Source organism: Paroedura picta, chromosome 8 (genome assembly GCF_049243985.1).
Source record: "Paroedura picta isolate Pp20150507F chromosome 8, Ppicta_v3.0, whole genome shotgun sequence".
NCBI lineage: Eukaryota > Metazoa > Chordata > Lepidosauria > Squamata > Gekkonidae > Paroedura > Paroedura picta.
In genome coordinates this window covers 15,566,567-15,594,507 of record NC_135376.1, presented here as the reverse complement: position 1 = coordinate 15,594,507, position 27,941 = coordinate 15,566,567, and the positions used below count along the sequence as shown (strand labels likewise).

Sequence of the window (27,941 nt, the reverse complement as noted above, 5' to 3'; positions counted from 1 at the left end):
TTAAGAGATTGGTAACAATACCTTCTGAAGTGAACGCTGACAGACCGTCGCCCTGGTGATGCCGAATCCGTAGACTTTCGGCCAAGACCCTGTAGGGGGTTCTGTGTTCTCGAAGGGATGCTGCTGAGCCGCAGCGGCAGAGGGAAGAAAGATGGAAAGGGAGGCTTCTGCGGAAGGGAACTAGCTTCATGGAAGCCCTGAAAACTTTGCCTCACCGCACGCCATGTCTGAAAGGTAGGAGAACAAAAGAAATTTTAGTCTTGGCACTATTGCCTTGACACACTTTGCAAAACCGAGATAAGGTTACCGGATTGAGTATCTTTATAAACATGCCGCTAGCGGCAGTTGAATGGCTCAGACCGGCTCTTGTGCTGTGAAGGGAAAGAAGAACTTTGTCACTTCTTCATTACTGAATACAAATCGGATCTTTGCCAGGAAAAAATGGATTATTTACGAAAAGTAGGTGCAAAACAGCCAGTTGAAGATGATATTAAGTAGGGAACCATTATTGATAAGTCTGCTTTGCCAGTAATATATCCAGCGGCAATGGCTAATTGTACGCAATGTGGCTAATTACGTTAATTGTGCCTCGATTGCAAGAAAGGAACATTTTCCATAGAACAAGAAAATGAATGTCCAAACGTTAGGACAATAATTCACCTCAGTCACACGTTAGAAGAGGCAGGGAAGGCAGTGTGTTAGGGGAATTGTTTCCAAGTGGCTCTGTGCTGATACTCAAAGGTTCTAATAAAACACAAAAGATATATTATTGTGTATAAAGCTTCAGATGTGTCTCTCTCTGTGTGTGGCGGGGAGAAACAGTGTGAGTAGTGTTTAAAGTCAAGGAAACTCCCACCAGGCGCCTTGTGCTAGGTCTGTCTCCGGCATCAGAAGAAACCCTTCTTCAGCCTACTATTTAAGCTCCACTTCAAAACAGTCTGAAACAGTCGCAATTTCTTTCTTTATATTTATTTATCAACTGCGTTTTTTACATGACCTTACGGCCAAGGCATTCCGCCGTTTGAAATGCTAGAATACCAAGATGCAAAAGATTAAAGGACTGAATAGCAAAATTCTTTCAAGCCATTGGTGGTTTTCCCAGGACTTTTTTGGGGGCAGGAGCTTTCTTGGCTCAGGTTTCTCCTGTCTAGCTGGCCCCTCAGGGCTGGCAAGGATTTAGGCCTTGGGGAAATGGAAGAGAAGCTTCCTCTGCCAGATTCTCAGGCCTTTGGTGGGAACCTCAGTAGTTTTAGAATGTGTGAACTTGCCTTCTCCTGAGACAGGATTTTCTTGTGATTGGCAGCGTCTCAGACAAAGGTTTTCCACATGACATGCTGCCTGTTTTTGACTGGAGATGCTGGGGATTGAACTTTGGACCTTCTCCATGCAAAGCATGGACACAAACAGTTCTAACCCACCCTTTTTCTCTGCCATCATCTGCCATATAATTTCTCTTTCCAGGCCAGCTGCCAGAGAGACAACAACACTGTGCTACCCTAAATCTTTTAGCATGATATCTTTGGTGAATATTCTATTTTTACTCTGGGCTTTCCCTTGGATCCAACCCAATCTTTTGAGCCCTACTAATATCATACCTAAGAGCCTCTTGTGGCACAGAGTGGTAAGCCAGCAGTCTGAAAGCTTTGCCCATGAGGCTGGGAGTTCAATCCCAGCAGCCGGCTGAAGGTTGACTCAGCCTTCCATCCTTCCGAGGTCGGTAAAATGAGTACCCAGCTTGCTGGGGGGTAAACGGTAATGACTGGGGAAGGCATAGGCAAACCACCCCGTATTGAGTCTGCCATGAAAACGCTAGAGGGCGTCACCCCAAGGGTCAGACAAGACCTTGCTTGCACAGGGGATACCTTTACCTTTACCTTTACCTTTAATCTCATACCTACCCCCAAACTACTAGACTTCACCTCAGGCCCTGCAGAAGTCTTCTGAGCCCTGTCTGTAGCTTCAGACTTCCTTAGGCTAAACTGCCAGGTACCAAACTTTGTTTCAAAAGTTGGCAATTCTACCCTAGAGGTGTGCAAAAAAAAAATCTTCTTTTCCTCATTTTGGGTCTATTGGCCCTGAACAAATTTCAGTATTTCCAGGGGGAAATCTCTGACTCCAATACTGGTATGATATTTGGATTTTTGGAAATCCTGATTTTTTTTTTCAAATCCAATAGACCTGCTGCAAGAGAAGGTGTTCCCAGGATCTGCTTGTAGCAGTGAAGCCTTTCCCTGTCGCAGGTTGACCTGGCTGGGAGACCTTCTGCACCACAGGAGAAGCCATCTCCAGGATCTGTGTGTGGTATGGAGATCTCTCCCCATTGTGCATAGGCCTGACTGAAAGGGCTTTTCCTGCCAGACCTGGCTGGGACTCTGCTGGGCAGTCCAGTATAGACCTGACTTTCCAACAGAGACCACCCAGAAGTAGAGAGAGAGAGTTCTCCTGCAGGCTTGGCTGTGACTTGGTCAAGTGTACTTCAAAGATGTTTAAAGGCTTATTGCCCCTTTAAACACCTTCCGCAAGTGGCAAGTTCACACTGAAGGCGTTTAAAGGGACAGCAATCTCTTTAAGTGCCTTTTAAATTCAACTATCCACATGTCCTGAAAACTACTGAATATTTTCAGGATTTTTCAGGGGTGGCCATTTTGAATATGCAAAATTTAGTCCCAATGTATATCTGGTTGAAAGAATAGCTGGAAGATATGATAAAGTAAATTTTTTGTGTTATTCTTTAGCTCAGATATACTGAGTGCACAACTCTACTACACATTTAGCATGAATCTTGATAGGTTAAGCAAGAACCTAATTTGGGTGGAATAGTAATTTTGGGCAATGCACTTATTTTTTTTGCCATAGAGACTTCTAGCTACTGAGTGAAATAAGCCATATGTGGGACAGCAGGACCAAATACCTAGGAAGAGGGGTATCCTTCCTATTTTTTTCAGTGTCCAGCCTAGTTTTGTGCTGTTGCTGGTTTCACACATGGTTGTTTTGGGCTAGTGAACAGCACTGAACTCTGGAGTCCCAGATATATCCACCCCCAAGCATTCCCCCTTTGCTCTGACCCCGCTGATTGCATCCCTTACAAGCCTTCTTTGTAACACCCCTCCCACCTTCTGACTGGAATAAAAAGACTCAGATCTCCATTCCTATGAATGTCTGATGCAGGAAGCTTTGACTCGCGAAAATTCATGTCCTGAAAACCTTGTTGGTCTCGAAGCTGCTGCTGGACTCGAATCTAGCTGTTCTACTGCAGCCCAAGCCAGCTCCCCTCTGTAACTACTGATATATGATTCGCTTTTCTTATCACTATACTTTTTGCTATCAAAGACGCCTATTGTGGGGTCTCAAATGACCCTCTCAAGTGTTTTCCCACAAGGCAAAGATAAAGTGAAGGCATTTCTAGATGAACAGGGCATCTCTGCTTTCTCTTTGTTGGTTTCAAATAAAATGGGAGGCCAGCGGCACCTGAAAAGATAGCAGCGCAACAACTAAGTGCATTGCACAATATACACCTGAGCAGCCTCCACCTACACACTTCCCCACCTTCCATTACAGCAGTGGTTCTCAACCTTCCTAGTGCCGCGACCCTTTAATACAGTTCCTCATGTTGTGGTGACCCCCAACCATAAAATTATGCAAGGGTTCTTTCGCAGAAATTAAGCCGAAACTGACCAATGGCATGAAGATCCATTGCTCATGATTGTACCGTATTTGCCGGCGTATAAGACGACTGGGCATATAAGACGAACCCCCCCCCCCCAGCATTTCCACTCAAAATATCGAGTTTGTTACATTACATTACAGTACTATGGGCCACTATGGGCAGCTATGTCTATCCCAACTGAAGTGCACCCGGCGTATAGGACGACCCCCCCCACACTTGGAGGCATGTTTTTCGGGGGGGGGGAAGTAGTCTTATACGCCAGCAAATACTGTATATACATTGGTTATAAATTGTATATAAATTGGCAGGCACCTTCAGGAGGAGCGACAACAGTGGTGGTGCCCTTCCCCGGCTAAGCTGCTCACCCTGCCGCGACCCCTGTGAAAGGGTCATTTGACCCCCAAAGGGTTGAGAACCACTGCGTTACAGCATTGAAAATGGCTTCTTAAACCAACATGGTGGACTTGCATCTGGGGCCAATAGGGTTGTCCAGTCTTTTAACTGGATGTATTTTACTATTTTAAGATAGTTATATTGTGTTTTAGTGTAATCCCATGTTGTATTTTAATTAGGTTGTTAGCTGTCCTGAGACACTAGTGAGGGGCGGGATACAAATCCAATTTATAATAATAATAAAATTCAATCTGGCATAATTTTTCTTGAGTCAGAGCTCGCGTCTATCGGATCCAAGAAGGGTACATGAGATGGGTTCCTCTGCCTGATGGATGTTCACTCCATGCATGCGATGAAGCTCAATCTAAAGTCCCAAACCTTTAAGGTGCCACTGGAAACAGCCATGGCTACCCATCAGGAATCGATACCTTTGTTGTATGAGTACACTTTTCAGTTGAGCTTTCTTTGGTCATCTTACTGTAGTTCGAAAAGAGCTGCCAGAACCAAAAGTGACTGAGACTCACCTAAAATGACCAGATTGCTGCCTCGGGCACTGGAGGCTTTCCCATCCCATACCAAATGGCCCTCAGGCTACCACACTGGCTGTCTTCACATCATCTCAGAACTGGCTCTGTTTCGCAGGCAGAGGTTTTGGCATCCTCTACATATTGATTAGGTAGTGCACACCTAGCTCTTTTAGAATCACTGCCTGGTGGGTCACGAAGCAGAGTTTTTATCAGGGTTCCAGAGGCATCTGATGGCTACATATCCTCACTTGGCTTTTTTTTCTGGGCCATCTCGGCTCTGCTGATTGGCGGCTCTGCTTGGTTCTTCAGTGTTCATGGAGGTGCCCATCTGCCTCTTTGATTCTCTCTGGGCTATTTCATTGATGAGCTTGGTTGGCTCTCCTGGATCTTGTAGGATGGTGGTTCAGAGCGCAACTGCTTTTTTGGCTTGGTTTGAAGCTGCCAATTGGGGTATGTGACTCGCTCCCAAGACCTCATCAACCCATGGGACTCTCTTTGTTGGTGCCTAATCTTGGGAGGGGGGGGCAGTGGGTCCCACTCAACTCCTGGTAGGTGACTAGTTTAAACAACCATTCCTTAAAGTATTTAGTGAAGCAAGTAATTCATTGATTCAGTATAAAGCATTGGCAGGATCACTTATTTGCAGTTTGGGGGCTGTTTGGGGGCATTGGGCCTGAGCTTTGACAATAGGTGGTACAATCTGCTGTTAAATTAATCCTAGCGAATACTGGCTTTGTTGCTATAATTCTAACCCCCCACTGCTGCCTGCCATCAAATTTTGCTTACCACAAGCTTTAATAGCGTCGGTGGTGCTTTCCAGCCCCTGTGGGTTTTGTAGTAAATTCATAATTTATAGTTGCCACTTAGTTAATAGGTTCCTCTGTGTGCCCTGTCTAAAGCTACAGTAATTGGGACGGTTTTATCGAAGCGGTGAAACTTTCTGCAGGAACCTTAATTTAGTGTTCATAGACGGGGGATATTTATTCTTAAATTTTTCTAGTTTAGTTATAAGGTCGTGGTGTCTTCTCTTGGAAAGACGCCTTCAAAGCACTCTATTCCTATCAGAAAATCCAACACAGCTCTGTAGCCTGTGCTACCTTTGAAGACTTTTGCTCATTTTTGCAGATCATGTAGCCTCCATGCCACCCATTTCTTGGATGCTTTCCTGTATGTTGGCCCATCTGGCTCCCCAGACTGTCCCCATCAATTAGCCACTTTCCAAACTTTGGTGTCTGACTTGGGAGTTCCTCTTGCTGATGGGAAAACCGAGGGCTCTGTTACTCATTTTACCTGGGCATATTAGTGGTCTCTAAATCGGATTTAAGAGCCTCTTGTGGCGCAGAGTGGTAAGGCAGCCATCTGAAAGCTCTGCCCATGAGGCTGGGAGTTCGATCCCAGCAGCCGGCTCAAGGTTGACTCAGCCTTCCATTTTTCCGAGGTCGGTAAAATGAGGACCCAGCTTGCTTGCTGGGGGGTAAACGGTAATGACTGGGGAAGGCACTGGCAAACCACCCCATATTGAGTCTGCCATGAAAACGCTGGAGGGCGTCACCCCAAGGGTCAGACATGACTTGGTGCTTGCACAGGGGGTACCTTTACTTTTACCTTTTAAAATCGGATATGTCATGATGATAAGCTTTCTGCCCTTCAGTCCTTACTGGAAAGGATGGTAGCTGCTAAAAATGCACCCTGAAGGACATGTAATCTCTATTAGGGCATCTCAATCTTTCATGTAAGGTAGTTGCACCTGGCAGGGCCTTTTGAGCATGTTTGGCTCAGTCCAGGGCAGGGGCTACAGAGACTCATCATAACATTAGAGTTCATTCATTCGTTCATTCATTCATTCATTATATTTATATACTGCCCCTCCCCAGAGGCTCAGAGTGGTTTACATATAACAGGGAACAATACAAAGAACTCAGTAGTTGTAAACAATAACAATGCAGTGATAACAAAGAACAATATAATAGAACAGGAAAATGATGGTGAGAACATTAAATCAATTACAGCATACTGGTGGCCCTGAGAGTTGGATGAATTGGTGGTGTTTTCCATGGGGGGAGGCTAAGGGGCCAATGGGAGTTCAGGTCGACCTCAACCAAATGCCTGGCAGAGAAGCTCCCTTTTGCAGGCTCTGCGGGGCTTTTCAAGTTCCATCAGGGCCCTGATCTCCTCTGGGAGCTCGTTCCACCAGGTGGGGGCCAGGATGAAGAAAGTTCTGGCCCTGGTTGAGGTCAAGTGGGCTTCCTTGGGGCCAGGGACCACTAGGACGTTGGAGGTAGCAGAATGTAAGGCCCTTCGAGGGGTGTAGGCACAGAGGTGATCCCTCAGGTACACTGTGCCAAGACCACGTATGGCCTTAAATCTGATTACCAGAACCTTAAGCCTGATCTGGAATTTGACTGGAAGGCAGTGCAGCTGCTGGAGGATGAGCCAAATGTGAGATTTTCACGGGGCCAAATGTGAGACCTTCCAGGCAGCTGGCTAATGTTTCCGGGGGAGAATCAGGGCAGTCATCCATCAGGAGAAAGAGCTGATGTTACCAAAGATATTAAAGAAGATCTTAAAATTTGGCTCCAATTTCTAAAAACATCCAAAGGGGTATCAATTTGACAGCTCCCCTTTGTCCCCAGTGATTCCCCCCAGGTCCACTTTGATGCAGTCGAGAGCTTCAGTTTTGGTGTTTGTTTCTCTGGCAGGAGTCTGATCTTTGGAGGACCTTACATTTTTTGGCGTTCTTCCGTATTGTGGTTGCCATAGTCACCTGGGATGCACATTTTCAGAACAAACTAATCATATTCTGGTTTGACAGTCAAGCAGTGGGGAACATTATATACCTCCAGTACTCAGTTAGAGCAGGTCATGCACCTAGTACATAAATATATTTTCTTTTGCTTTGCTGCTAACATTTCTTTCTCAGCAAAGCATAATGTAGGGCAGGTATCAGTAATGGCATCACAGATACATTACCGGGATTTCAGGAGTCAAGATTCTGGAATATGGCCTTCAATGCACTGGAAGACCCAGATCCATTCCCAGAGGATCTTTGGAACTTTGGGCGCTCATGGTTTGGCAGGCAGCACTTCAATCTACTGCCCCTTCCACTTGCTGATCCTACCTTAATGCTTTTGGGCCCTCCAACACTTTTTGTGAGTCCACCAGGACTGGCAGTTCACTTCCTAGCTCAGAACATCAGATGCTGCATCACTTGCCACATCTAAGGAACTGCAGTCTATCTTTCAGGATTTTGGGCAATCATTTAGCAGTGTTCTTGTTTTTTAACAAAGCTGAGGGTTTTCCAGATCTTGGTAACTTCTTTGTTGCCAGGCAGGCCTAAGAAGGCTCAAAGAGGGCTATTCCCTCAGTCCCTGATTCCAGCAGATACATTACTTAAAATTAGCTCTGTGATTTTGTACAACTTCTACCACAAATGCATTGGCCATCAGATGAAGCCATCTTGGTCAAAGCAGTTTTTATGCCATTTTCTCCAGGGGGGGACTGATCTTCATCATCTTGAGATCCATTGTAACAGTGAGAGATCTCCAGGAGCCACCTGGAGGGTGGCAAGCCTAAGTCCACCTGGAAAATGACATCCCAGGATGAACGGCTCAGTTGTGCCAGAGTCGGACTAAAGGACCTGATGGCACACATTGGCCTAAATATTATTGAGCGGTCTGGCTTGTGCTCAGAGACCTACTTCTGGGTAGCCTGAACTGCCAGCCACACCCCCTGAAGAAAGTCTTCTGTTACAAATTACGGTGGAAGTGGATGGAAAAGACCGAGGACCATCGTGCAGCAGATTTCTGCGAGCCCATTAGTAAAATGAATTCCTCTCCAGAAGTAAGAACTGTGATTTATGGTAACAACCTATTTCTTACTACAGGCAGAAGGAAGGCAATAATTCTGCCCAGACAGACAGAATAAATTTCATTTCCACCCTTAATGACTGACCTAATCGAGAGAGCATCTCCCAGTGGGGCCGTACAAAGAGTCAGGCCAAACCAAAGGGCTCCCCAGTCCGGGCATAAAGTTGGAATGGTTTAAAATGTAGCAAGCCATAATTGTTTTAAATCACGTCCAATTTCTCCAGCCTCAATTAGTTTTTACTAACTCTAAAAAGAGGCAATAACAAAAAGGTGTCTGAGAAATCGGACCATCTAGGTGAACAGATCGCCGTTCTTAGATTCCGTTTTAAAATATTGTGACTGCGTGGTTATGACCAGTGCAAACCTAGCAGAAAACACTGTCCGTTTTAAGGTAGGAAGTTATCTTACACAAAAATACAGACCATTTAAATCCATTTAGTCCTGTGGTGCACGACCCAATACTGTGGAGCTAAATGAACTATAAGCATGCAGCCTCGGTTTAAGGATTTGCTGGACCCATAGCACCAAAGCCAGTTTAAGGATTAGCAGGGCCTTGGCAGAACACAACTGGTGCTGTTACTTGTGCTTCAACAGTAGAGTATCCTTGCCAGGGATAGTTGGCATTAAATCTCTGGGTTCAGTGAGGACATGGCCATATTAGCTCCAAACAACCAACACTTTACTAAAACCAGAAAGCACTGAACACAGACAAGCAAAACTGGCGAACTTACGTTTGAGTCTCCCACTGTGATTGTGGCCAACAGAAGACTATAAACTTAATCCTATGGTGATATGTTAGTGTATATGGTTCACTCTCCAAATGTTTCTATAGTATCCAATGTACAGAGGTCTACAAGTATTCACATCACATAGTGTAAATGCTCTTCAGTAGTGACCCCTTCTGATACATGTTCGCCATTGAAAAAAAATGTATTTAAAGAGGATTCATTGATAAAATACAATCAAATACAATGAGCCTCTTGTGGTGCAGAGTGGTAAGGCAGCGATATGCTGTCTGGAGCTGTCTGCCCATGAGGTTGGGAGTTCGATCCCAGCAGCCGGCTCAAGGTTGACTCAGCCTTCCATCCTTCCGAGGTCGGTAAAATGAGTACCCAGCTTGCTTGCTGGGGGTAAACGGTAATGACTGGGGAAGGCACTGGCAAACCACCCCGTATTGAGTCTGCCATGAAAACGCTGGAGGGCGTCACCCCAAAGGTCAGACATGACTCGGTGCTTGCACAGGGGATACCTTTACCTTTACAATCAAATATCACTGATGAAGATACCAAAACTGGAATATATCTAGGATTCGTTTTGATGATTTGGAAAGTTTGAGAATTTTTCTTACATTGAAATAAACTGTTATTTGCCATCGCCGGCTTTTGCTTGTATCACGGCTGACGGATCTTCACCTGTTGCCTTGTAAGATGGGGTTGCCATATTCCAAAATGGGGTTTTCAAAGACATGCGGGGACAACTGGTGATTTCATCGTAAGCAGCCTGTTTCTACAACTCTCCCGCAAGCCAGCTTTGCCTAGTGGTGAGAGCATCAGACTAGACCTGAGGTCAAATCCCCTCTCTGCCCTGAACTTTGTTGGGTGACCTCCTGCAAGTCACTCTCTCTTGTCCTACCCCACAGGATTGTTGTGAGATTCCAGAAAGGAGACCAAGATAAGCCATGCTGAGCTGCACTGGAGGAAGGGCAGGCTAAAAATATACTGAATGAATCAATAACATCCAAGGAACATATTGTTACAGCTAAAGTACCTGTATGCATTGCTAGAGGCGGAAATATATACAAACAGACATTTTAAAGCTCAGAAGCACCTTCCTTAGATAAATGACTCCCTTATGTTACCTTTTACCTCCTGTCAAGCTGCTGGCCACGCTGAAGAGTCACAGCAGGAGAAAAGGATTTGTTTCAGGGTCACTGAAGCATAACGTTGGTAATGTGCTTATAAAACCGAACTTCGGGAAGGAAGAATCGAAAGCAGGCAACTCTGGATAAGTTAGATGGATGGCATTTGGAGAACTACAATTTTTGGAGGACACTGTCTTGTACTGTGTGTGTTTTTGTAAGTGTTCCTTTCCTATATATGAAGTCCAGATGTTTAAATGAAGGCTGCCATGGTACAAATCTAAAAATAACCCAGCATAGTGTCATCATTAGAGTGTTGGACTAGGGTGTGGGAGACACAGGTTAGAATCCCCACTTGGCCATGGAAGACAAGGGTGACAGTCCCCAGGTGGGACCTGGGGATGCCCTGGTTTTATAGCACATCTCCAGGCAACAGAGATCAGTTCCCCTGGAGAAAATGGCTGCTTCAGAGGGTGGATTCCATAGCATCATACTCCATTCAGGTCCCTCCCCACCCCAAATCCCATCCACTCCCAGCTCCACCCCCAAAGTCTCCAGGTATTTCCCAATCCTGATCTGGCACTGGGTGATATTGGGCCAGCTGCTGGGTGATACTGGGTGATACTGGGCCAGCCACTCTCTCTCAGCTTGGCCTGCCTCGCCTCTGCACTGACCCTATAGCAGGGGCAGTCAACCTGTGGTCCTCCAGATGTCCATGGACTACAATTCCCATGAGCCCCTGCCACCGTTTGCTGGCTGGGGGTCATGGGAATTGTAGTCCATGGACATATGGAAGACCACAGGATGACTACTCCTGCCTTATAGCACAATGGTTCTCAACCTTCCTAATGCCGTGACCCTTTAATACAGTTCCTAATGTTGTGGTGACCCCCAACCATAAAATTATGCAAGGGTTCTTTCACAGAAATTAAACCAAAACTGACTAATGGTGTGAAGATCCATTCTTCATGATTGTATAGAAATTGTTTCTCAGTTCAATTCTGCCTCTTGTCTCACCATGCGGATCTCACTCTTTTCTGCTGCTCCAGACAGACAAACGCTCTATCTCACATACACCCCCCAGCCAAGCTGCTTGCTCTGCTGCAACCCCTCTGAAAGGGTCATTTGACCCCCAAAGGGGTTCTGACCCCAGGTTGAGAACCACTGCTATGGGGTTACCCTAAAGGTAAAGGTATCCCCTGTGCAAGCACCAGGTCATGTCTGACCCTTGGGGTGATGCCCTCTAGCGTTTTCATGGCAGACTCAATACGGGGTGGTTTGCCAGTGCCTTCCCCAGTCATTACCATTTACCCCCCAGCAGCAAGCTGGGTACTCATTTTACCGACCTCGGAAGGATGGAAGGCTGAGTCAACCATGAGCCGGCTGCTGGGATTGAACTCCCAACCTCATGGGCAGAACTTCCAGACTGCATCAAGGTAAATATTGCAGACTCTGACTGCCAGTCTCTCTCCGGGGTCTTTGGAAGAGCTCTTTCACATCTTCATGTGCCTGATCCTTTTCACTGGAGAGGCTGGGGATTTAATTTAGGGCATTCTGCGTGCCAAGCGGATCTTCTGCTATTGAGCTATTGATGTGTCAGAGGATTTCACTCTGTAAGACGACGAAAAGGGCATCACGAGGCACTCAAGTCATAGGCCAGATCTTCAAACAGCCGCAGCCCCCTAATGTGCCTATTCGGACAGCAGCAACACAGTAAATTTCATATCATTATTGGCTTAATTATAGGGGGGTGTAAAAATAGTTTTCTGATCCAGTTGCAAGAGCCCTTCTACCCTCTCATAGTTTCATTGACTGATGTCCCCACACTGTTATTATCTCTGTAAAGGAAGAAAGACAGGACGCCTCTGTTTCTCCTTCTTTTTCCTTCTCGGGGATAATGTGTGTGTGTGTGTGGGGCGGGGTCTGATAGATGAAATCATGCAAGGGAGTCTAACGCCATGATCTTCCTTCCTCCACCAATCCAGGCAACGTCCTGCACCTTTTAAAAATGCAAATTTCATATGATCCAGTTGTTGAGGTCCCAGCTTCATGTCTCTTTTGGCTCCTGACAGCCTGTGTGGTCTTGTGTTAAGCAAGGTGACCTTAGATCTGCAGAACCTGGTTTGGTTCCCCACTCCTCCACATGCAGCCAGCTGGGTGACCTTGGGCTAATCCCAGTTTTCTTAGAGCTCTCCCCACCTACCTCACAGAGTGTCTTTTGTCAGGAAAGGAAGGGAAAGGGGTTTGTAAACCATTTTGGGATTCCTTCAGGTAGTGAAAAGTAGGCTATAAATCCACAACTTCTTCAATATTTCAGAAGTCATAGGTTAAATTCAGATTTGACACTGATGAGGCCAAGGAATTCCCTGTGTGACTTTTAGGGTTGCCAACTCCAGATTGGAGCATTCTGGGATATTGATTATGATTATGATTATGGTTATGATTATGATTATGATTATGATTATGATTATGATTATGATTATGATTATGATTATGATTATGATTATGATTATGATTATGATTATGATTAATTTCTCATCACTCCTGAGGCCAGCTTGTGGCGGGTTACAGAATGTCCAACAAAACACCCATTAAAACCCCAACAAAATCATACAACAACTGGAACAACATGGCGGTAATTACTCAAACTCCCAACCCCCAACCACTCTAGTAGGGAGTGGAAAGAGGGGCCAAATATAGCAATGGTCTAACCGCTGCCTAACATCTGGGGGGCCCCAAACTGATCTTCCTCACAGCCCGGGACTCAACCATAGGGGATGAAGCTTAGAGAAGGTGGGGTTTGGGGAGGGGAAGGGCCCTAGTCTGGTCATCTGGTGAGAACTGGAAAGGAGGTCTTGCCAGTCTTGGTCTGTCATTTTAGCCTCTGAGCTGCATTGCGCTGGTTTGCAAACGTCATGATTTTGTACGAGTCTCTGCATTGTCTTCCCAATCCATTCATTAAGAAGGCCTTTTAGCATTGCTGGAATCATGTGTAAATTGGGATCTATGCTGCTGCTGAGCGGGGAAATGCCATTACCATCCTTATCAGAGCACTTTACAGTTCCCTCGTGCACCAGTTATAATCATGTTTTGTGACAGATCATGGGGCTCGTACAATATCCAGAATGTGCTGTGCTACATCTGTTGTGCTAGTGAAGATCAAAATGAATATCCATCAACGCATTCCGCAGCAGACGTCTCGGAGCCTTTAGAGATGCTCATTTGTTTGAAATCACAACATGGAACATTGTACTGTTTATGCAGGAAAAAACAAACCCATATGATTCTCATGCACATTAGAACAAGCTCATGTGGCCCCTGTCCAAACTCTTATGGGTCAGGTTTAGCTCCAGAAAAGGTGGTGTAAGCACTGGGAGGCAAACCGAGGGTTGCTGTGGTGGGAGGCGTCCTTCTAGCAACCCCTCAGGCAAACAATGTGATATCAGTTCTGTGGAAAACTCAGAAGTAATGTCAGTCCTCTCTAGGAATTGCCAGAAACTCTATGGTTCCCTGGAAATACCACTGAGCTGTAGTGTCAGTTCTGGGTCTGTAAGGCGAGAAGGCTTGGTCTGTAACTAATTATATTTTATTCAGTAACAAAGCCGGTAAATAAAACTAGTCGACACAACAGAAGAACAGATTCGACATAATTACCTAAATGAAACATAACTGACAGGGCTGCCACCTCTGGGTTGAAAAATGCCTGGGGAGTTTGGGGGTGGAGACACAACGTAACATCAGAGTATCGAGATATTCCTTTGCTTTTTGAGCCCGTAAAGTGATCTCAGCAGCCGTGTAGCATCCACAGGACACAGGTGCCTGCCCCAGTGGGTCATTTGTCACAGGCTTTTGGTGAGATCTGCTGTTGTACTAGGTTTTGTGATGTAACCCCTTCCTTTCCAGAAACAGCAGCCTAGAAATGTAGCTGCATCTATATTCTGCTGTACTTCTTCAGTATCTCTTGGGGTGCCACGGATTCAGTCTTGATTCTCCCTTACAGAGAAGAAATGAGTCTCTAACCTAACAATTGCAGATTTCAGAGTGCTTGCACTCGAAAGCTCACGCCCTGAATAAATCTTTGTTGGTCTTAAAGGGGCTACTGGACCCTGATTTGATTGTGCTACTTCAGACCAACACGGCTACCCATTTGAATCTACCCCTTTAAAATGTTTACCTGCTTAGTTCCTCAGGTCTGAACACCAGCTGCCTTAGATTCAGTGCCTCCCATTCATCCCCCTGCTCCAACCTAAGTGATCCCGAGAGCCCTTTGCCGGTGCTATTGTCAAGGAACAGAGAGCTTCTCCTGCACAGCTGCGACTCTGGGATTGCCTCTCCAGTAAGCATTCAGGTTCTGGGGTCTGTGGAAAGAAGCACAAGTTGATGGTAACTTCTTTAATAGTATTTCTTCCTGCGTCATAATGGTGCAGTCGTCCTCCCTTAGTTAGTCCCTCAAGGTGAAGGATCGGTTATTATGATGGCCTGCAGGGACCAAAGAGGTGGTGAGCACCAGCTCTACCCAAGAGGTCTCCCCTGTCCGCCCATCTGAGCCCAGTTTCTATCAGCAGGCTCCTTAGCTCTGCCTTCTATAGTTTAAAAAGTTCATGATATAACACTGTGAGAAGTTGAGTGCTTTGGGCCGTCTTGTTTTCCTCTCCCTTTCCTGTCACAGTTCCAAGGACCTTGAGCACTTTGACAGAAAGATGACATGTCATTGTAACAAAGCCCTAACGTGCAGGTGTAACTCCAGTACGTGGGAACTGTGGGGGCAGAACTTGGAAAGAATCTTGCAATAATTCATGGAGAATAAGACTGAGCATCATCTCATGGAACACAAATATAGATCTTAGTGACAAAACAGAACAATGATATTTAAAGTCCAAAGAATAAACTTCCCCCCTCCTTCGCAGCCTGCCACCCCCAAAGTCCATCTTTTTCTTCTTGTCGGTGGCCCAGGAAATCTCCCACTGAACCCGCCATGTGCCAGCTTCCAAGATGAGGACTCCAAATGAACTCTTCATTAGATAAGACAGCCCTGAAACAAGAATTCTAAAACTTACAATTTAGAAGAAAAAGTCTCTCTCTCTCTCTTAGCAGTTTCCATTAACGCCTTGAACAAGCTGTTAAGAACCTATGATTAAATCTTCAACAGGGAGAAGGAGTTCATGGCCGCCATTGAACATGAAGTTATACATGCTTCACCTCATTGTAATCAATCTTAAACAGGCCGGATTGTGACCCATCTTCTAACATCCCTAAGCGACTGCAAGGAACCATCCTGCAGAACTCACTAAGACAGAAAGGAGGAACCAAGGGTTGTCCACCCTTCTCTGGCAATCCCCGGAGATTAGTGGAAGGGGTGGAAACTAACTTGAATGGTGTCTAGCAACCTGACAACATCATTTTTGGTGATATCACCAGCCAGTCTAGCATTGCTAGAGCGTCTGGCAATGTGGTAACATAATTTCGAGTTTCACAGCTGGAAATGGCATGGTGAAATCACTGGAATCATCCCACTGGTCCACTGATTGCCGTCAGGGAATGGTGCTGCTTTGGAGGAGGTTTGCCTGCCAAACATGAGCAAATGTCACCCAGTGGGGCCATATGAGGCCAATGGGAATAAAAAGAAATAACAGAACCGTCTTATTTCAGATTCCCAAAATCTATGGGCAATATAGCCCAGGCAGAGGATACTTCAAACGTAAATGTGATGGTGTCACATGCTTTCATCTCCATTTCAGCCACATTCAATGTGTGGGCACTGATTAAACATGCGCTGGGAACTGGAAATATGGAGAGGGTTGAGAGATATATGTATTAGTTTAATTATTTGTCAGATGAGGAAACATACACTTGTGTTGCTTCTCTGTTTTCAAGCTTCCATCGGATTCATTCAAATATCTTACGTGGCATGAATTAGACGAACATGATGTCCAAGGGAGTCAAATCCGCTGCCCCCGAGTGAGAGAAGGTACTGTAAAAAAAACTGGTCTGTAGCCTCCATGTTATGAAGAACAGGGGAATGCAAGGAAATAACTCCTGATTGGTCTTGCTCTGGAGCCAACATAGTAATGGTTACAGTGTTGGATCAAGAACTGGGGGATCCAGGTTCTAATTCCTACTCTGCCATGGCAATTTGCTAGATGACTTTGGGCTATTCACATACACTAGGCCTAACCAACTTCACAAGGTTGCCATGAGGACAGGATGGGGAACGGGAGAATGTCATAAGCCACGGAGTCCCTGATGCGGAGAACACTTGGATATAAACAAAGCAAACTAAACAAATCAATACAGCATATGTATTCCCTCAACGAGCATGTGCTACCAATGAAACAGATAGTTTCCGCTAATGCGTGATGTTATTTTAATTGAATCAATCTATTCGTTGAGTAGCTGGTTGAAAGGTAGCTTATTACCTAATGAAAATTCATTACTTGGTAGCTTCTCTTAATTAATATGGTCAATGGGAGTTAAATAGCCTAACTCTGGAGAAGATCACAGGCAGGGAACATGACTGTTTTTGCACTCCCAAAGGCTGAAAATAGCAGATGATAGAAAAGAACAAAAAAAAAATTATCAAAACCTGGCAATGTTGATAAGAGGTACTTGGAATGTGAATCAGTTCAAAGAATGCCGGTTTGTTCTCCTGGAGACCGTCTTCCTTCCCGAAAGCAATCTAGAAAGCAATACACTGTGGCAGTCCATTATCCGAACAACACAGGCCTCCCTGATACGCCAAATTTGCTATCTAATGTGACGCTTCTGTCGTAGAGATAAGCTTTGCCAGATTTTTCTGCATTGATATTGAATTCCCAGCTATTTACCTTTGTAAACAATGTGATAACACAGAGGGGAAATTATAGTCCATCGAAACAAGAGGAAGGGGGAAATGTTTAAGTACATTGAATATGTTTTGCTGAGATGGAGGACATGGTCCTGTTTGGTCATTTTGTTTCCCGCGCTCCCACTGCAGGCATCTGAGGGGCTATCTAACTTCCTATGCCCCCTGCAAGGGCTCTCCACTAATAGGATGGGCATCCCCAGCCCATGTGAGGTTCTGGCCCCATCCGGGTGGAATAAGCTCCTGAAAGAGCTATGGGCCCTGACAGAGCTAATGCAATTCCGCAGGGCCTGTAAGATGGAACTCTTCTACCAGGTGTTTGGTTGAGGTCAGGCTAGGGGGGGCATCTTGGGCCCCTCCTCTGATATCCTTCAAGTTAGGTAACATCTTCATCTAACAGCTTGGTGTGGTGGTTAGGAGTACAGACTTCTAATCTGGCAAGCCGGGTTCAATTCCGGCTCCCCCACATGCAGCCGGCTGGGTGACCTCGGGCTCACCACAGCACTGATAAAGCTCACAAGTTGTCTGTTGTGGGGAGAGGAAAGGGAAGGCGATTATAAACCACTTTGAGACTCCTTTGGGTAGAGAAAAGCGGTATATAAGAACCAACTCTTCTTATTCTACCTGGGAATGGCATCTGGGTTGGAGGGGGGTTGTATGGGGGAATTTATGTTATGTTTTAGAAGAAGAAGAAGAAGAAGAAGAGTTGGTTCTTATATGCTGCTTTTCCCTACCCGAAGGAGGCTCAAAGCGGCTTACAGTCGCCTTCCCATTCCTCTCCCCACAACAGACACCCTGTGGGGTAGGTGAGGCTGAGAGAGCCCTGATATCACTGCCCGGTCAGAACAGTTTTATCAGTGCCGTGGCGAGCCCAAGGTCACCCAGCTGGTTGCATGTGGGGGAGCGCAGAATCGAACCCAGCATGCCAGATTAGAAGTCCGCACTCCTAACCACTACACCAAACTGGCTCTTTAGTATATTATCTTAGATTAATAATTTTAATTCTGTATTATAATTTTGTTGTTAGCCATAGTAAGCAGACTGGCCAAGAGTGGCAGCCTATAAATGTAATGAAATAATATAATATAATATAATACATGCACTGCATTACATGCATTAGGTGTGATCATCTCAATGTACAAAACTGGCATCTTGCCTGGAGAGGCAAAAACCCTAATTCTACAGGGCATGCACTTATGTGTCCAGAAGCTAGAATACATGTGCATTGCCCAATTCAGACAAAAGAGCAGTCACTTATAAAAATATATAGCAGGTAGCGTGTTCTCCCAGCACACATGACTGGACTGCCATAAAGGCTTGTGATATAGCTCAGCATGTCAACAGCCTTGCTTTCCCATTACACCCTTTAAGACAGCATTGATTGCTGGTCACTGGTCCACCTCCTGCCCCCCTCCCCCTCCCCAAGTCTCCTTGTCTTGTTTTTTTAAGTCACTGAAAAAACTGATCTGAAAAAAATATTAGGAAAATCTTGACACAAAACCAGTAAAGCAAAAGCTGCAAGCAAAAACAAAAAACAAAAAAAATGCAGAAAACCCCAGAAAAACAGGAATTGCTACTTATTCACCGATTACACAAGTATTTTATTGTACTGAAAAACTACAAAGCCTGTTCGGCCAGAGGCAACAGAGGAATGAAAAGAAATGTAAGCAAATGCTCGGGAAGTGACGCCTTTCTCAAATAGCCTCTTAACTAGGCCAAGAATGGCAGGCAAACTCATGGGTATGGTTTCCAATGCCCGCAAATGTTCACATCCTTCGTGGGAGGAAGAAGTCTGGTAAAACAAAGTGTGTGGCTATCTTCCTCACGCTGTGATGATGTCACATCCAGTGTGACCTGGAAGTGCTAACATTTCACTTGCCCAGCAACCCCGTAGAGTTTTGGGACGAGTGCTGGAGCATCACCTTGGTTTGATATTGGTGTTTCCAGGTTGTGGTAGAAGTGCTATCATCATGTGACAATAAAGATGGCCACTCCCCCACACACACACATGTACAATTACCCGCCTCTCCCCCTCTTCCACCGGATGTCATGCCTGGTAACCCTACCTCTAATGCTTTTTTAAAATTCCTGATTGTCTTCTGACATGAGTCTATATTTGGTCTCTTAAATATTTTAAAGCTTTGAAAGGCTTGAGTACGAAACACATTGTACAAGCAGGAATGCAGTGCTCAAATAAATATTGTTCTGTCTGTCTCCCGAACAGGGCCTTCTGGAGAAGATTGTTTTTTCAGAGGAAAACATCACATTCACTATACAAGAAAGGATGTAACAGAAAAAGAGAAGAGGGGAAAACGGTTGCAAGAGAACTGGGAAGACTGTATAGTGAGCTTTTTTTTTGTACTGGGATTTTGAAAGGGTTATTAGGGATGGGCAGATGTCATGGTGGTTGTGTCTGTAGACCTGCCAAGGAGAGGTTGAGGTCCAAGGCAGGATTGGAAGTCTGTATTGCAATGAGCCAATGCATGGCTAGATCCTGATTACAGGATCCAGTCAGTTTAAAGAGAAACTGGCAGGAAGATCCCTTTGTCCATGTATGTATATAAACTGCGGTTTTTAGGGGACTTTTCGGCTCAGTTTTGACTCTTGCAACAGTTTTGACTCTTGTAATCTGTCAACCAGTAATAGGATCCATACTGTATTTTACCAATTTGCCAATAAGAATATCATGCAGAACCTTATCAAAGGCCTTACTGAAATCAAGGTAAACTATGTCCACAACATTCCCATGATCTAGCAAGATCTAAAAAAAAGAGATAAGGTTAGTCTGACATGACTTGTTATTGAGAAAGCCATACTGACAATTAGTTATTACAGCCATCCGCTTTAGCTGCTCAAGGACCTAAATGTCTTATTTACACAGCACCCACAGAGAAGTGTGAATTAACATGACTGGGAGTCAGAGGAGGTCTGCATCTTTTCCCTGACCCTGCCTTATTTCATGACACTCCAAAGCTTGAACTATTTTTTTCCCTCCCACTTGTCTGACATCTGGAATCAGAATCCAGCCAGGAGAAAATAGCTTCCAAACACTGCTATTAATTGTAATCAAACTAGTTAATATATTAACTGTATTAGAGAAGGGATGAGATTTAGATTGTGTTTACTATCCAGTTGCATATCCTTCCCCTTTAGCAGACTGCACTGACAAGTGGAACCAGTTAATGTGGTTGTTTACGGTATTTGCAGTTGAGTTGGATAAACATGGAGCAGTGGTCCCTCAATGGCTATTAGCCATAAGGTATAGGTAGAATACTATATCTAGGGCAGTGATGCTCAATATTCCTACTTCTTAGAAGACAGCACTGGTGGACCTCCTGATGGTACCTGGATTTTGGCCACTATGAGACAGAGTGTTGGACTGAATGGGCCTTTGGCCTGATCCAACATGGCTACCTTTACGTTCTTATGTTTTGCTTGTTTTTTTCTGTCAAGTTTTGGGCTGATCCTGCATTGAACAGGGGGTTGGACTAGATGGCCTGTATGGCCCCTTCCAACTCTATGATTCTATGATTCTAAGTTGCTGTGGACTTATGGCCACCCTGTAGGCTTTTGAAGACAAGAGAGGATCAGAAGTGGTTTGTGATTGCCTCTCCCTGGTATTGGTGCCCTAGCTTTTGAGATCTGATGAGATGGGGCTAGCCTGGGCTACCCAGATCAGGTCTAATAAGTAGAGTTATACCCTTCTTAATTCACTGAATAATCAATAAGGGTCTAACTTCACTGGGAACCGCATTAGAAATCTCTGACATGTCATAGTGGTTAGACTAAAGAAACCGATTTGAATCCTCGCTCTGCCATGGAAGTTCTCCAGGTGACCTTGAACCTTTCACAATTACTCTGCCCAAACTACCTCAAGGACTTCTTGTTGTAAGGTTAAAGTGGTGAAGGGGAGAACAATGTCCAAAGCTTCTTTGGGTCTCAGTGAGGGAGAAAAGTGGGCGGATCGTTTATCATGGTCAAAGACTAGCTCAAAAATAGGTACAGGACCAGAAGTCTGCATGCATGCACTCACACACACACAATAACAAAAAAGGATATTTGTGGCATAATATCACTTCCTTGTTCTTTGTGTCTCAGAATGTACAGATGTAACATGGGGTTAGCAAGTCAAAAACAGAGGACAGTCAGCCAAGGCAAACCTTTTTGGAGGCAGACCTCAACACATTTATGTGTAATATCTTGAAGCAACTGAATATGTATTTGGGTAACAGACAAATGTCTGCCTGTAACTTAGCAGTCACACATGCTAGCTGATGTGTGAGGTGAACCTTTCAAAACCTCCAGGCCGCAGATCCGATCGATTTTCTTCAGCTCTGGATGCTTTTATGAATCTTGTCCTTCATCTCCCAGGTGGCAAATTCTTCTTTGGACACAGATAAAGGACATTTATTTATTTATTCACATCCTTCTCATCCCACTTTTCTCTGTGTAACAGTCACCATGTAGAAGATCTGGTAAACAGATGTTATGATTAAAAATAAATCAAATCACAGCGTACTGTGCTTCACAATGCCCATGGAATCTGGAAAACACTTTTTTGCCTGCAAGAGTATCTTGCTTGAAATCATTTCTGCCATTAGTTCTTCAAATATTGAAGAAGCCTACATACAAAGCCTGTCCCAGGTTGAACTGACTTACCCTTGGATAGTTTGGTCTGCTTGCTATGTGGAAAGCATGGCCTTGCCTTGCATATTAGTGCAGTGGTGTAATCAACTCTATAGTAATATGGATGTCTGTACGGCATCTCTGTTGTAAAGAAACTTACCATGCAACCTTCTAAACCCTTTGACAATGGTCTTAGAAAGATGTAACTGTGCATAGGAATTGCACTGTAAGGCTGATTCCGCACAAACGAATTCCCATGTCCGCATGACGTCACCACCATTCCAGCCCTCTATGGGGTCTGCTGTGAATCAAGCCCTCATTTGGTGTGCATGAAGGCAATGTGGGAGAATCTGTGTTCCCTTTTTGCACTGCGGGAGCCAATGGGGCCAGTCCCACAGCAGGCCTGTGTGGGCCGGAAGAGACAGGCCTTCCTCCCTGCTCTACAAAGGCTGGGAGGAGGCAAAAAAGGCCCTGGTCAGCTTCGCAGTGCTTTGTGGCATCATGGGGCGGACCAGGGCTTTTACCTTACCTTACCTTACCTTACCTTACCTTACCTTACCTTACCATTTTATTTTATTTTATTTTATTTTATTTTATTTTATTTTATTTTATTTTATTTTATTTTATTTTATTTTATTTTATTTTATTTTATTTTATTTTATTTTATTTTATTTTATTTTATTTTATTTTATTTTATTTTATTTTATTTTATTTTATTTTATTTTATTTTATTTTATTTTATTTTATTTTATTTTATTTTATTTTATTTTATTTTATTTTATTTTATTTTGCAATCACACCTAACTGCAAAATTTAAAAAACCCGCCCCCCCCCTGCATGGTGGAACCTGTCTGCCACAGCTGCATTCCCTGGGGGGGTCACATTTCAGCGGCAGACCAGGGGCTGATCCATTGCTGAAATGTGTGCCCCATGGGGACACAGAAAGCTCCATAGCTATGCACCACTGGCGGCCTGATGCGGCCACCACCGCGTCCAAGTGAAATCCTAAATAGGTCTCCTTGGAAGGAAGTTTCCAATTTATTGCACAGTGCTCACTCTTAGGAAAGTGTTCTTACAATTGCAGAACTTAATTCATGCCGTGAAAGACATAGTGTGTGTAAAGAAACTTAATTGTGAGTAAACAAGAGTAATATATTGGTGTATTCTTCCCTTCTTCCAGAGTTTAAACCTTTCATATCAGGATCTGGGTGACCTTTACCAGGTGGAAAATTTAAAAAGGATCCTCCGGCGGTTGATTCGAGTGGAGAGGCTTTGGTTGGTAGATAATTCCTTGACAGATCTAAGTGCCATATGCTTGCCAAGGTACATGAGATTCTTTCACAATTGTCTTTTCAGAGTATTAGCTCCATTAACGGCAGCATTATTCCACATGTCCATCTGCAAACATTATTGCTAGGGTAAATGCCCATTACAGTCATTTCAGCATTTAGAACTTATCTGACCTAGCAAAAAACAACCAAGGAAATACAGGATGATCTCGATAGGCTCGATAAGTGGGCTACACTGAATAAAATTAAGTTCAGTAGGGACAAATGTAAAGTTCTGCATTTAGGTAGGAAAGACCATATACACCAATATAGGATGGGGGGGAGACTTGTCTTGGCTGTCTCTTCTTTACCTACTCACCAAATTTGTTGTGGACTGGAATTACAGGGTCCCCAGCAAAGTGTTCCAAAAAGTGCTTTCTGGGAAAATGACAATTGCTGGTTCAGGAGTTTATAAAATAGACCCTCTGCAAGCTAGAGATATGGAGCCTGCAGGGGACATCTCCTTGATGCTTCCCTACGTGGCCTCCAAATTATGTGCAGATTAGAGTTAAGAGTGAGTTATGGCCTCTCAAAGACAATGCCCCCAGGAAAATGCTTTTGGAGGAAATGTCAGGCACAGGTTGAAAAGTGCATAGAATAGACCCCCTGCAAGCAACACACAGGATGGAGAATTACACCCCCTGTTGCTTTGAAGTTTGGTAAATATTGATTGAGTGGAGACAGTCTGCCTTGAAATGTATCCAGACAAGGAAATAAAGAGTCCCATCAATCACAGGCTACAAAAACAAGGCGAAGGCCAATGGTATAAAATCAGATAAAAATATTACTCAGTTAAGCATTTTGCCGAAAGCCTTTGTCAGGGGAAATCTGTTAATCTGCTGAAGAACTACTGAAAGATGACTTTTGGCAGCTACTTATGAAGTCTTTTGGCAAAACATGTAGGGGATTTTTGAAAACCTGAGTAATAAAATGATTTTAATTAATATTTTCATTTTAATATAAAAGGCTGGCTGCCCTGCCTGATCTATATCTGTCTATCCAGCTATCTATATCACATACATACATACATACATACATACATACATACATACATACATACATACATACATACATACATACATACATACATACATACATACATACATAAATAATTTTGTACCATCAGCCTTGGTCTTATTTTTTGCATTATGAAACTGCATCCATTCATGAACCATCCCAAATGAACGTTCATGGAAAGTTAGTGCCACTTGACCTGCCATGAACTTCGGTTCGTGAACCACGAACCAGCCAGAATTCGTCATGAGCTCTCATTCATGAGTCAGTTCATGCTAGTAATCAAGAGAGTTTTCTGGAACCTAGAGGACCAGTGGTTCTCAACCTTCCTAATGCCGCCACCCTTTAATCCAGTTCCTCATGTTGTGGTGACCCCCAACCACTCTGCAAGTGTTCTTTCACAGAAATTAAACTGAAACTGACCAATGGCATGAAGATCCATTGTTCATGATTGTATATAAATTGGGTTTTTTTTCCGGGGTTTCTCAGTCCAGTTCTGCTTCTTGTCCCACCGTGCTGATCTCAGTTTTTCTGCCTGCAGGAGGAGCAGCAACAGTGGCTGTGCCCCCCCCCCCCGCCGCCGCCAAGCTGCTCGCCCTGCCGCAACCCCTGTGAAAGGGTTGTTCGACCCCCCAAAGGGGCACCAACCCCCAGGTTGAGAACTACTGCTATAGACCTACCATCACAAGGGGACCCATGTTTTTAAGAACCTTTAGTATAGTTTTTTTTTATTTATTTAACACATCTATATGCTGCCAATTCAGCCAACTGCTTAAGGTGGCACGTAAGTTAAAAACCGTAAAACATAAAATCATTTCAATTAACAAATTGGCCAGTAAAACCCAAAAGCGTAAAAGCACAGCAAAGCCCAGAGGCCTAAAACCACACCAACGCTCAGAACATAACATTCTATGGTTTCATATAGTATGAGCCCCATCCAAATGGCTCCCTATGTGAAATCAAGCTAATCTACTTCTATATGTGACAAATAGGACTTAACTGAGCATAATTGCTGTCGTACAGGAGATGTATTGCCGTTGGAACTGATGCAGTGCCCGTTGTTTTCGGAGAGGCTGCACCTGCGTAAATGTCTACTAAATTGCTTCCTAAGGAACAAATTCGTCTTTTAAAAATGACATTTGTGAGCTGAAATTTCTTCTCCACACACAATAACCTGATAGTTCACATTTTTATGTTTTGCAGATGCAAAGAATTGAAACTCAACAAAAATCATTTCACATCCTTCAAACAGCTGCCAAAGATCCCTGAAATTCAACACCTGTCCCTAGAAGAAAACAATATTGAAAGTCTGCATGGGTTGTCAGGCCTGAGAAACACTCCACTAGAATCTCTTGTTCTCAGGAGGAACCCGTGTGAGTTTCATGAAAACTACAGGCAGCTGTAAGTTTTAGCATACTCTTTAAATGTGATGAGCAATGAGAAAATAATGGGTCAGATGATCCTATGGCACCCTCCCATCAGTGTCTTCCTCCAGTACATAAAGATTTCCTATAACAAAGCAAGACTCTTCTCCATCTGAGGAAGCCTTTCTCCATCAGACAAAGTAATTCTTCATTGGAGAAAGAAGATTCCGTTCTTACTGGAAGATTCTCAAGATCCAGCAGAGCAGACGGGAGTCACCGGGTTGGATCCAGCCAACTTATTTTCCAATATTTTCTGCTCAATCTGGCCCAGTTCTTCTTAGGATGATGGTCCCCATCCCATGAAGTTTAAGTCCAGTGATTGCCAGAAAAGTATTTTTGGGTGCTCAAAGGCATTGGTCCCCAACTTTTTTATCACTGGGGACCACTCACCGGGGACCACTCAACGCCTTTTACTGAGGCCCGGTGGGGGGGGTAGTTTACTCCTCTACTCTCAACCACTGCCCTAACGCTCTCTGATCGCTATGGTAATGTTTAAACATCCCTTCAAAATAAGATACAGACATGCCACAACAATGAAGTGTGTTGTAAAGGGCTGGGGGGGATGAAGTAAAGGGCCGGGGGGGGGGGGAGAAGGCATCCTTCGGGGCCCACCTCCAATTAGTCGAAGGGCCACATGTGGTCCGCGGCCCACAGGTTGGGGATCGCTACTCAAAGGGACCGCCATCTTCCTTTTTGCACCATAGAAAAACTGGATGGATCCAACCCTATAGGTTCCCTGTAAGTCTGCTGCAACTTGACGGCACTTTTCTCTACCACCTCTGTGTTTCCTCCTTTTTCTACACTATAGGTCAGTAGTTTTTAAACTGCCCTGGCGATCCATAGCCTCTCTTCCCCCTTTCCACTACTCACGTTATATAATGTGCAATTGAAGGGCAGGGGCTATATTCTATGTTATGCCCAGTTCAACCAACACGTTGAGATTCTGGGTCAAATGTGTTAGTACAGCCATTGCTTAGGAGACAATGCAGTGTACAAAGAATTTCATTAAAATTAAACGATTCTACACTGGGGTAGGCAACTTTTTTGGCTAAAGTGCCCAACGAAGTGTAATGTCTACCAGCATCTGCTGTTAACTTCTAATTCAGGTGTGCTGGCAAACAAAAAGAGGGTGAAGATTGTGCTGGACACTTCTCTAATAGAAGATGGGATAAGTAATAGCTTCTGCTCCTCAGAGAGGCGGCAGCACTGTGCATGGTGGTTGAGAAGCTCCTTCATAGCTGAAGCACACTGATCAGCAATGTGGCACGTTGATACCATGCAACATAACCCTTGTTGCAGGGTCTTACCAGAGTGGTCCTGACCTGGATAGCCCAAGCAAGCCCAATCTCACCAGAAGCTAAGTTGGATGAACCCTGGCTAGTATTTGGATGGGACATCTCCAAAGAACATGAGGGTCGTGACACGGAGGCAGGCTCTGAAGGTCTCTTCAGAGGCAGGCTCTGAAGGTCTCTTGCCTGGCTGTCAGACAATCCTAGGATCTCATAGCTATGCTTCACACGTGCCGTACAGTAAATAAATAAATGATACCAGAGTGGGGCCTAGCCTGTTCCACATCTCCTTTCCAACTGTAAGCATCCTTCTACACTGCAGTATCATCACCCGGAACCGTTTCCCTGTTCCCTGTAAAGACTCTGTGACTGCATCTTTAGTATCATCAGATTTGCCTTGAACTGCATCAACTGGTTTTCCAGACTGTGGTTCAATATCTGGTGATACGTTGGTGCATTGACAAGAAAACTATTTTGAAGGAGAAGGCAAAGAACAGAACGTCGCCAACCATATGGTGACATTTTTTTTTGCACTGTAATTAATTATAGAAATTAATTCAAAGCTAAAGGCCGGGCTGCTTATCTACAAATGATTTCCAGCTGTAGCATAAGGAGACAACAGTATAAGAAAATGCACTACACCTGGCTCACAACAAGATCTGTGAAAAACATTAATTTTCTCCTACGTTTTGTTCTCCCGCAGCGTGTTCTCCAAATTGCCAAACCTGAGGATGCTGGATGGGATCCCAAAACTGCCAGAGGACCACCCTCCACCACAAACCGGTTTCCTGTTCAAAATGTGCACCGTACTATAGCATTACATTTTGTGATGAAATGGAAAGACTTGCCATGATTAGTGGAATAAATCCTATGAATGTGAGGAGTCTCCCGTCCTGTTCATGGTCAGGTCTGGTCACAAATGAAGTTTCCAAAAGTTGCACCAAGGGAAGCCACTGCGCAGAAATAATGAAAGGCCATTCCTTGACCACTGGAAGCCTTGTATTAGTGTTACCAACTCCAGGTTGTATAATTCTTGGAGATTTGGGGAGTGGTGCCTGAAAAGGGCAGAGGTTGGGAGGAGGGCATGCAGCAGAAATGTGATTCCGTA

At 44.5% G+C, this 27,941-nt stretch overlaps 1 protein-coding gene across 4 annotated transcripts; it reads left to right on the top strand.

Moving 5' to 3' along the window:
• The first annotated feature begins 40 nt into the window (after positions 1–40).
• LOC143842578 (uncharacterized) lies at positions 41–27,713 on the top strand. Of its 4 annotated transcripts, none has more exons than XR_013233190.1 (7): positions 41–234; positions 14,494–14,694; positions 16,186–16,279; positions 19,377–19,495; positions 22,959–23,101; positions 25,324–25,521; positions 27,537–27,713. XR_013233190.1 is itself a non-coding variant. In XM_077347825.1 (7 exons), the coding sequence occupies exons 1-7, from the start codon at positions 189–191 to the stop codon at positions 27,560–27,562; spliced, it is 744 nt and encodes a 247-aa protein (XP_077203940.1). In that variant the 5' UTR covers positions 41–188; the 3' UTR covers positions 27,563–27,713. The 4 variants fall into 4 exon arrangements, 3 of the variants coding, with proteins under 3 accessions (XP_077203940.1, XP_077203938.1, XP_077203939.1); XM_077347825.1 differs by having other exon boundaries at positions 14,502–14,647; positions 25,324–25,493; XM_077347823.1 differs by having other exon boundaries at positions 14,502–14,647.
• The last annotated feature ends 228 nt before the right edge of the window (positions 27,714–27,941 follow it).